This window comes from Atta colombica, unplaced genomic scaffold (genome assembly GCF_001594045.1).
Source record: "Atta colombica isolate Treedump-2 unplaced genomic scaffold, Acol1.0 scaffold105, whole genome shotgun sequence".
Lineage (NCBI taxonomy): Eukaryota > Metazoa > Arthropoda > Insecta > Hymenoptera > Formicidae > Atta > Atta colombica.
In genome coordinates this window covers 1,036,832-1,048,374 of record NW_017259190.1, presented here as the reverse complement: position 1 = coordinate 1,048,374, position 11,543 = coordinate 1,036,832, and the positions used below count along the sequence as shown (strand labels likewise).

The window sequence follows — 11,543 nt, the reverse complement described above, 5'->3', positions numbered from 1 at the left end:
TATATATATATATATATTTGTATATAGTTGACCGACTGAACATAATATTGCAATACCTCTAATCCTGCTGCAGTAATACCATCTCGAAGAGCAGCTAACACATCAGGTCTACGTAAAATTTTGCGATGGTTATCGTCTTCGTCTTCAACGGATTCTGTACCGCTAGCATTGGCGGCGCGTTCCGGATCGGTTGTCATATTACTACAATTCAAATGTGTCGCTATATCAATTCACTTCCTTTGGCCAATTATCTATTATTCTAATCTAAAAGTTTCTTAGCATTCACAGCTGTGAATTTGATTTTTAAAGCCGTAAACTTGGTAACATCAAACTTCAATCTGCTTGAATTTTACGTAGACTGAGAATTACATGTATTTGTATATCTGTACACTATTATACAATACATAATAACTCCACGTGACTCGATCACTAAAGCAGTGCTAACATTTACGCTAATATACATTGCTAAATATGTATAAATGAAAAGGCAAGCAATTTTGAAATCTCTAATAATTTGTTTTTACAACATAATTCAGGAATAAGTAGGTAAAAAAGCATGTAAGTAGCTCAATTATTACAATGAATAACAGGAGAAATCTCTAGAAACCTGTTCTTTTTAGCTAAACTTTTGCACAATTCATCTTTCTTCCTTTTTTCTTCCAGAGGAAAGAAGAAAAAGATAAACTGATCCAAAACCAAAAAGTACAAGCCTGATGTAACATAAATTTTTTTACTATCACATGAAACAACTCAATAAGATCTTGATTTAGATTCCTAATAAATACAAATGATTGCATATTACTTAAGGGACAAAACACTTGGTAAAAAAAATGTTTCAACAACTTGGCTACAAGGTATTGTTCTAAGCAATAAACTTGGGAAATCGATTAAATTTCTCAGACACAAAAATGTATAATGTGACATAATGCTTGTGTAAAATAACGTGCCAGATTTACGGGATCACACAAGACATACGTAATGGGATAAAAGGAGCATTCAAACAGCCATAGCCTCAAGTCACGTTGATTTCGTGCTAAAAATTAAGCGAGCGGCACACGACGCATATCCTTCTCACTTGCATTAAAGAAAATTACTAGAATTGTTGAGAATATATAATTTCCAGTAATTCACTGCAAGCAAAAAAATGTGCATTGTGTGCCGCTGGCTTTACATGCTCGAATTTTTATGAACCCCTCGACCAAGTGAATCGGTCTGCGCGTGAACTTGAGAGTCGAATGGAAGATTATTCCAGACTTTCGGTTGCAAGATGAGGGCTAACGAGAGCACGAAACGAGATTGAATGCGCGTGGCGAGAGCGTCGGCGAGGTGCGAGACGACACGTTGAATGACATTGAGAGGACGAGGTAACTAAGGACCAAGATTCGCGTCTCGCGATGTTCGGTTCTACAGGAGAATTCGGCCGAGAATGGCTCGGTGGGAACGTGCACGTGGCATGAGGGCAACGAAGTCGTCCGACGTACGCCGGACGTGGGACGACGGACGTGAAGGAGGACGAAACGTGGGGGACAAAGTGCGCGCGCGAGGAACAACGTCACGGCGAGGTATGTCGATGCGAATAATTTCTGTCTCCGCGACGTCGCGGCCAGATTCCGTATTCCCGATTAACGAGTCCTACCTTTGTATCACAAAGTCGGGATCCGCGTGTGAGATAGTTGAAAACCAAACCTGACGAAATCAGGAAACGAACAACGGACTGCAACGGACGACAACGAACCGGTCGCTGCTGCCTGCTGCTTCTCCAATGACGGTTGAGTCGCGGGTAAATGCGCGATACGAAGAGGGATGAACGGCGGTTGAGAATCGCGATCAATCGCGATCTCTCGATTATCTGTTCAAGTACTCAAAACTCGAAAAGCGGGAGTCGATTAGCCTCTATACGATAGATTCTTTTTGGCTACACTTTTGCATCAGTGTATCTTTCTTCTTCTTCTTTCCTCCTGAAGGAAAAAAGATGAATTGAATGCAAAAATTCGGCTAAAAAGAACAAGTCTGATGTGTTCCGTTGCGCTCAATAACTGAAATAAGCACAACTAAATTAGAGCAATTTCAATTAAACTCAAATTGATGATCAATTAATCTGTCTTATAATTATAATACAAATATTTGTGTTATTTTATTAACACGAATAGAATTATTAAGTTTATTTAACTTATTTGGAAAAAAGATTTGAAATTGGAAATTGTCTTTACGAGAAAAGAAGGAAAGATGAAGACACGAAGGAAGAAGGAAAGATAAAGATTTAGCTACAAAGCTTGAAGGAAAAAAAAGAATAAAATGTTACAGAGATTAAGAATTAAAAATATCAAAATGTAGCATTAAAAAATCGACAATATTTAAAGCATTAAATTTATTCGCGTTGCTTGAAATTCTCAAAAATTTTTTCTGCATTGAAAAGAGAAGGAAGTAAAGATTCTGAATACCAAAATCAACATGAATAGACTTATTAGAAACATCGGACTTAAATTGAGAAATACGAAAAAAATCATAAATATTAGGAAATATTTTTTTGCAATTCTTTTTATATTTTATATTTAAAATTTCTAATTTCAAGAAGACATTTTTTTTTTGTTAAAGATTATTGATGCGTTCGGGGAGACGCTATTAGCGTTATTTGTGACATTTTATCTTTGTTTTATATCTAATAAACAACGAAGATAGAATGACAGAGTAGCGCTAATAGCGTTTTCCTAAACGCACCATATATAGGCAAAAGATATGTAAAGCCGTTTCTGACGTCACCATTGATCGGAAGAAGCAGTCGCTTGATGGAAACGCAATCTAAGACTGTTTTTTCGTTCTGACGCTACATTTTCATGAGTCATTCAAAACGATCATAATTGATCAAAATTGACACTTGATATTTGTCAATTTTGACTACGTGATCTTTTTTGTCGCTGAAACGGCCGGTTAGAGCGGCTCGTAAATGTACTTTGTCGCTCGACGCTCGGTATTTGACTGATGCATAGTATTCGTCAATTTTGATCAAGTGACCTGTTTGATTCTCGAATCGAGCGTCGAGCGTCAGCATGAAAATGCAGCCCAAGTATTCCGAAATTCAAATTCGCCGTCCGGTGTGACGTCTATATCAATCTCGCGCCGGGTGCGTCGTGACGTTGGCACGAAAATAACGCAGTCTCGGCGCAACGTAGCATTCTTATGTGTTCGTGTCAATTCGCGTTCGCTGTGGTTATGTCTTGCGACGAGATCCGAGACTCAGGTGACCGTGATCATATAATTTTTTTCCCTTCCGGTGCGCAACAAGAATCGTCACCGTTGTCACGGTCATTCCTACTCGTCGCGAGTTAAATCCACTTTCCCCCTTTCTCTCTGTCTTTCTTTCCTTCTCTCTTGTTCTCTCTCGCTGATCTATTTTTACACGCGCGCGTTTTCGGGGGGGCGACCCGGGAACGGTGAAATATGTGTGTACGTATACGTGCGACGCGATAACACTCGGCCGAAAAATATGTCAGCGGGCATCACGGATCCGAACGGGACTGTTACGCGAGTGGAACACACACACGATGGCTACCTCATCGATGAAGTCGACTACATCGACTTATTGGACCTGCATTTCGATGACGACGACGACGTTTGGTGGGTGTCGCTCGCCCGTCGATGACCCTTTAATCGGCTCGCACCTCCTTGGAATATGCTCACCATATTTGTCTTTAATTCCGCCCCTGCTCCATTTTTCTACTCGGGATACGAATAAAAACAATAAGAATAATGAACATAATAAATAACAGTACGTTTTGAATTGGGAGCATGTGTTGTTTGTAGATGAAGTTTCATTTAAATGATAGATTTCTGCATTTTTCTTTAATATATATTGCTCTTGAGTCAATTTTAATTATACATATTTAAGAATTGTCTATATATTATAGTATAGTTGCGGCATAAGTTTCTAAAATAACTTGGAAATGTAGAAGATAACTTTTACCAGGGTTGTATATTTTAAGATTACATTTCATATAGAATATTTATGTATTGTTTACACTAAATTTACACAAATCTTTTTCATATAGACAATATAGTAATATAAATATGTAATCTAAATTATTTGAAATTTTATGATATAATATAGAAAAGAAGTAATTAGGTTTTATGATTGTTAATATAATCTGACTCTAATATTGGTAAATAAAAATATATAAAGAGATAAAAGCTTTATGTAGTCCAGTGTAATGACAAAAAACATAAGCTTTGATGATCCATACATTATTTATGCAAATTACATGAAATATGACGAATTTAGGTACTTGTATTATATACTAGATCAGTATATATTAAAAGAGCTACTTATAAAATTAATAAAATTAAATGTAAAAGCATATGATACTTAAATTGAATACCCAATATTGACATGTTACAGAATAATACATGTTATTTCATTGTTAAAGTTATTTACATTATGCTCCTGCATTTAGATACTTTATGTAAAACAGCCTTTAATGTGTAGTAGTTTAATTTAGTGTAAAAATGGTCGAATTTTCTCCAATAGAGTATATAATTTATACTATATTATGTAAATGTAGAATATATTAGGAGATATGGTAGTGTCTCGATTATATTTTACTCATAAATTTTACACACAATTCTGATTTTTAAATTTATTAAGGGAGAGAACAAATTAGTTAAGTGTAATTAGTAGAGCGCAAATTAGATTTATTTGTGCTCTTTCGGATTTCATACTGTTCTTAAAGCTCAAAAGCAAGATAAATTTTCAAAAATTTTTGATGACAAAGAAATATGACAAGTACTCTAAATAGCATTCTAAATAGCATTCTAAATATAGACTTAAAAAAATATTGGAAGCTTTGTATCAAAGATATGTATATTGATATCATAGGAGACTATGAAGAAAAAAATATAACATCTTGTTATTGAAGATGTTTGTGTTTTTTTTAGCACTGCAATCTGGAAACTTTAATGTTTATATGTTTTGTAAAATTAATTATGAATATTTTTGTGTCTAGAAAATGTATAACAAACTATGATTATGATTATATATTTTTTAAATAAGAATAGATTCAATTTGCGTCTTACTAACTGCACTTGTGTCTTGCTCTGTGCATCTTTCACTTAATTAATTTTGAGAAAATAGATAATATATTTTTATTTTCTAATAAAATGAAATATTAAATATTCTTTTTTGTTGCATTTCAACGTTAATAAATTAACTTGACTAAATTAATTTCGATTTAATCGTTAATTTAAGATTTGTTTTTTCTTAGGTTGTATATGCCTCTGCAATGCTCAACTGGATCTACAATTCAGGATATATATGCCTGGCTGAAGACAGAACCGGAATTGGATGTTCGAAGTACAAAATAATATTAATACATATAGTACATGATAATATTAATTTATCTGTTAAATATTCTCAGCTTTGTTTATAATGTTGTTACACTCTCATAATCCAAGTATTATTTGCTATTGCTATTAAATTTAATATGTATATTTAGATAACAAAAAATGCATCGATACGAGAACATTCACGAGACCTAAGAAACGATCAGCTCGAATAAGCTTTGAATCGATTTTCGAGGGCTTACCGCCTTCTACAACGGATGTACAGAAGCTGCAAGATATAGATATTACATACATAGAAAATGTAGGTTGTTTAACTGTCTTATATATATATTCTATGTAGATATTTAATATTAAATGAATTTATATATATAAATTCATTTAATGAATTTATATATATAATGAATTTATATATATGAATTTATATATATAAAAGGATTTTCCTTATATTTAAAATAAACAGCTTATATGATCTGATAATAAAATTCCCGGATTGCAATAATAAAAAACAGACATTTCAGATAATAAATTGTTATATTTTATCTTTTAAAATAGTTCATTCATATACACATGTCTTTGATACAAAATCTTAATTCTTTTAAATCTGTTGAAATGCTATTCAAAGTATTTTTCACATTTCATTTAATATCTTCGATAGCTTGAAAATATTTATCTTTCATAATATTTTTAAGTTTTTGGAATAATATGAAATCAATTCAAATGTTGGTAAAAACGATGATTCTTTTCGGCGATATCGCGCAGCGATATTGTCATGTAATTTTCTTGGCCAAGAAAAAGGTTGAGATTAATCACATATCTTATTTGCTGGAACTAGCTCTTTCGGATTTCATACTGTTCTTAAAGCAAGCATACTGTTCTTAAAGCTCAAAAGCAAGATAAATTTTCAAAAATTTTCGACAATCAAAGAAATATGACAAGTCTAAATAGCATTCTAAATAGCATTCTAAATATAGACTTAAAAAAAATATTGGAATATTGGCTTTGTATCAAAGATGTGTGTATTGATATCATAGGAAACTATGAAGAAAAAAATATAACATCTTGTTATTGAAGATGTTTGTGTTTTTTTTAGCACTGCAATCTGAAAACTTTATTGTTTATATGTTTTGTAAAATTAATTATGAATATTTTTCTGTTGTACAATACCAATTAATTATATATTAATTAAAATTTATAATATATTATTATATTAAATGTATGAAATTTTATTCTGTATCATTATGTAGGTGGAAAAATATTTACCTGCAATAATTAGAGATAAAGAATCTGTGCCACCGATCTTAAAGCCGTCCACTAAAACGGCTTTAAATATCTTATCCGACGAAATCTCAGTAACATCAGGGCAGGAAAGCATGGAAGCTTTCTTAAACATGTCACAATCCAAAGGAATAGATTCATTTATAAATTTAGGAGAACCCGAGTTCAGTGATATGTTGATGAACATATCACAGCCTTCTATTTTGAGTGCATCTGTTATCGCAAACGAGTCCATATTTACTAAAAACAACATACCACCAGTAATAAATAAAAACACGGCTCAAAACAGCAACATGGAAAAAAGCTCAAACTCTGATGATATTAATAATGAAACATATGTGATGCAAAACTCTGACAAAACAATTACACCGGACAAAATTTATTGCACAAATACTTTAAGCAATATCTGCAAAGAATTTCTTCAACTCGATAAAGTCTTGAACCAGACGTATAATGCGGCAACTCTTAGTGGAACATCAGCAAGATCAAGTCTCGACAAACAAGAGGCCACTTTGTCTTCCACTTTTGTAGCCGAGCCTAATGCTAATACTAATTTCGTGCAATTACAAAATGAAGCAAGTAATGGCATTGAATTATTAGATACTACATATCTATCTTCAGCAAAAGAAGCTGACAGACCAAATTCTCCAGTATCGATTGTCAGCAATACATACATACCTACAACGCGCGTAAATAAAGCAGATTTGAATATAACATGTGATATTCTGCCAGATAAAATCGAATCCGTAGCGCTTTTCACGCGTGAGACACTTGCGAAGGAGAGCGCTTTAGATATGTCTTTTAACGTGCCTGTTTATAACCGATCCACGCCAATGAATCCAAGTATGCCGAACGCAACATCGAAATTCGCTACGAAACATTTGGACCAGTCGCAACAAGTTGTGCATCCCACATTAAAAGCTCCCACGTCATTAAGACGAGAATTGCTGGCAGAGATTCAACGAAGTGACGAACGCAAGCTGGATTCCACGTACAATTATATTCCTAATTTGAGAGACACCAAGGAAAATGTTCATATAGCCTATAATGAAAATGAGACTGACGGTTCTTCGACGAACAAATACTACACATACAAAAAATCGGCGTTTACCAGGATGACCAGTCAATATACAAGCCAGAATGAAACGGCTGTAATCGCTCAAAAGGAATTGCCAATGGACCAACGTAAATTTTACACTTTTACAAAGAAAAATAACCCCATCGAAAGAACTAATAATATCGCTAGTGAGAACGTCGAGACGCATCCAAGCATGGATAGCACGTTTTGTAAACCCCATCTTCCGAAAATGCAGAAAAGGAACATGCCGAGGGCATTGTCAAAATTGCCACAGTTCCTGCAGAAATCCAATCCCAATCTTGTATCGAGTTCGCTAAAGAATGTCAGCGGTGTACCTATTGTTCGTACAAGCATATCCAGTATAGGATACATCAAGGGCTCGCAATCCAATATTAAACAAAACATCGCAAAAAAGTCGCAACTGCCAAGCAAGTTACATCCGTATGGCAAGATGAAGGGCGGCTCCGAACAACGGCTGCTCGAGGCCAACGTGAATAATCAATTTCCGATGGAGAGTGTGATTGCTGGCTCGACAGAGAGCATAGAGAGTACTCACAGCGTTCACAGCGCTCCCGATTTGGATGATAGACTTAGTATATGCTCTGACAGCAGTAATCATAATTCGTGTAGCAAACAAACAATGAATATCGAGCAATTACATCAATTAGTGCGAATGCAGGAAGAGAGTAAGTGTTGTAAATTACTACCTAGAAAATATAAAATTAATTTAAAATAATTTCATATGAACATTTTAAAGATATCGTTGAAAAATCGCTAATTCTAAATTTGTATCTTCAGGTTTAAAGCAAGATTTATCGCCCAAATTGAACAGACAAGTTCTAGAGAACACGTGGATCGCAGAGAAAAAGGATTTGCCTTCCCCAATTTTGAAAAACGGTGTTCAACACAACGAGATTGATGAACATTTACTAAATAATGATTTAAGTATGAAAAGTAGTTCTCCGATAATCAGTCCTACTGGGTCTAGTCACGCATTAAATGATGGTAATTAGATAATTTTTTTCTAATTAAATGAGTAGTTTAACTTGAAATAAATTAAGTAAATAAAAAATATATGTGTACATCTTTTAAGGAAATGCCGAAGGTAACATAGCAAAGACCAAGGATGAAATTGTAGTAATTGAAAAGACAGAAGTATGTATTACTTTGTATAAACACTTACTCTGACATTATAAAACAAAATTTAAATATTCAACAATAATAACTAATCAAACTTATTCATTACTTCTTCAAGTTTGATATTAAAAGAATTAGGAACAAATTATTACATATCGAATATGTGAAGGAATTATAATATATTCTATTGACTTTTAGAGTCCGAATCAAGTGCCTAAAACTGAGAATAAGACTCGGTTGAGACAGCCGACCAACTGGAGCACCGGAAGCAAGCCAGCTGCTGTGATAAGCGGAATTCCTAGACCCGCCTCGCGTATACCGGCTTTCAGATTTGTTCGACCGAACATGAAAACCACTCAAACCGATTTGAGAAAAGGATGCACGTGAAATTACAAATAATAAAAGCAAGCACGGAAAAACAGGGACTTATAATTAAATATTTAATTTAATCACTAATATGGCGATTAACGGGGATTTTCAATTCTAAGGTAATAACGATAAAGTTTCTCGAAGCTGATAAAAATTCAGTATTATTGAGCTTCCAAGTTGAATGATACAAGGGGATTATTATTAATATTTGCGTGTTATTTGTTTGTATTTAATTTGTAAAATTAGTAATAATATCGTCTCACGTTACTCCTATTTATACATATATAGGATATGCATTTTTTTTACAATTTGAAGCATAATTGTTTTGCTTTGGAAGGATTGAAAATATTTATACTTATACAAACTTGTAAAATATTTTAAGAGTTTGTCTCTATTGATTGATTACTAAATAATATATAAGAAAACGCGATCTAATTCGCGGATAAGATTTCGTTCAAATCGTAAATTTTATCGTTGCCAAAAGATTTCAAGATGTAGATTGTATTGGTGTTGTTTGTAATTTCTATATAATGTAGAAACTTAAATTTTCGTTCGGTATTTTATACGAAAAGCCGAAAAGAAAAAGGAGCTATTTTTTACATAATAGTCTATACAAACAATGACAATAAATCTAAAATCTTTGTACATAAGAATAATATATAGCGTTATAGAAAAATTGTTCAAATATTTTCTATTAAATAATAAATCATTCGATAAATTATAGAAAAGAATGCACACGAAAAGAAAAGACTGCAAGTGTAATTCATATTTTTGCGAGCAAAATTTAATTTTCATCTCCTCTCATCTCCGTCCTGTTGTATCTGCTGTCTTTTCCATAAAATTGCTCGTCATGTTTTGTCAAATCATCTGAGACATATCATCGTGCTTACATATAATACAAAAAAAATTATAAAAGATTGATATATAAAAATGTATTAAAAAATTGTTCTGTACATTCATATCAGTGTTTGATACCTGTTCAAATATTGAAATACTGAAATATTAAACATCAATTTGACGCATTTTTTAAATAAAAAAAATATAAAATAAAATAAAAACTGAAAATATTCTGTGATTTCACATATTGTCATAAGATATATATATACATTTTGTATAGAAAGTTTTTTTGATACACATCGATAGTACTAAAATCGAAAATATGGAATTGCAAAATATGGAGTTGCAACTTCTTGTAGATTCCACATTCTGCACAATGAATGCAATTAGGTCATACGTTTTGCTTCGTTTACTAAGAAAACTCGCAAACTTCTAATTTAACTTGAACATTCTAAAGAAGTGTCAATTACAGCATATCATAATGCAAAACATGTTAAACATGTTATTTATATATTAATATAAATAATATTTGTTTATTAAAAAAGAGATATTATAAGATTTTTTTCGAATGAGTTATATTCCTTCTGTAATTAAATTGCAGAAAAATATTTAATTCTACATTATTAATATTTATTCTCTATAGGAGAATTACGCAAATAAGATTTTATCGAATGAGTTATATATTTCTATAATTGCAGAAATATTTAAATTCTACGTTATTGATATTTATTTTCTATAACAGAATAGCAAATTAATTTTAATCACGAGCTAGGAGTGAAATAATGTATGCCTATTGTAAATAATAAAACGAATAAGTATGATCGTCGTATCATGATCTTTACTTATATCGATAAGTGCTAGACCTTAAGTGCCTTTATTGATCAAGATACAAACAGCGTTTTTTTTATACATGAAAATACAAAAACTAAGAAAAATGCGCTCATCTATCAATTTTTACTGTCCAAATAATGCTGAAAATATTTAATGTTATTACCTTTTTTTATAAATCTTGTAATAATAAATAATATAATATACATGTTATTATGTATCTTCATTTGTTTCTATTAGAACCAAACGCGATGCACACCTTTTTCTAAATCTGTAATTTTTGTTTTTTGTATATATTTCGCATTTAAAAACATTTTTCAGCATTTAATAAACAATATTTAACTCTCAATTATAGCAACGTACCTAAAGCGAAAATTTTTGGACGATTGTACAATTTATACAATTGGTATACTGAGGTTCTAAATTGTAGATAAAATTTTTAAAAACTTCCTCTATCAATCGTCGTGGTTTACTTGCATTGTGTACTTCAAACAGTCTTAGATTTTGTAAACACATAATTTTCATAGCTATAGTTGGAGTTAAATATAGGATCAAAATTATTACTTTCTTTTTAATTTCGTATATGCGTGATAAATGCATTGCTTTAGTAGTAAAAATACACACTTTAATATAGTTTTCTGATGCTTTTTTTTTATAAAAAAAGAATAACTTATTACGCTACACA

The 11,543-nt window shown here is 32.1% G+C and overlaps 2 protein-coding genes across 5 annotated transcripts in view; one reads left to right on the top strand and one right to left on the bottom strand.

The window, feature by feature from the left end:
- Positions 1-1,785, bottom strand: part of LOC108690871 (nucleosome assembly protein 1-like 1-A) — a 4,288-nt gene extending 2,503 nt beyond the window's left edge. For 2 of the 4 annotated variants that reach the window (XM_018198388.1, XM_018198406.1), the window contains exons 1-2: positions 1,637-1,785; positions 57-201 (exon numbers count right to left, since the gene is read on the bottom strand). In XM_018198388.1, the coding sequence (XP_018053877.1) occupies positions 57-197 (141 nt within the window). In that variant the 5' untranslated portion in view covers positions 198-201; positions 1,637-1,785. Of the gene's footprint in view, positions 1-56; positions 202-1,171; positions 1,611-1,636 lie in introns of those variants that run through there. The other 2 variants (XM_018198397.1, XM_018198414.1) reach the window with 2 other exon arrangements.
- Positions 1,786-3,144: 1,359 nt separating this feature from the next.
- LOC108689098 lies at positions 3,145-9,381 on the top strand. Its single transcript, XM_018195727.1, has 7 exons — positions 3,145-3,615; positions 5,256-5,344; positions 5,487-5,635; positions 6,579-8,373; positions 8,486-8,692; positions 8,781-8,842; positions 9,023-9,381. The coding sequence occupies exons 1-7, from the start codon at positions 3,485-3,487 to the stop codon at positions 9,209-9,211; spliced, it is 2,622 nt and encodes an 873-aa protein (XP_018051216.1). The 5' UTR covers positions 3,145-3,484; the 3' UTR covers positions 9,212-9,381.
- The last annotated feature ends 2,162 nt before the right edge of the window (positions 9,382-11,543 follow it).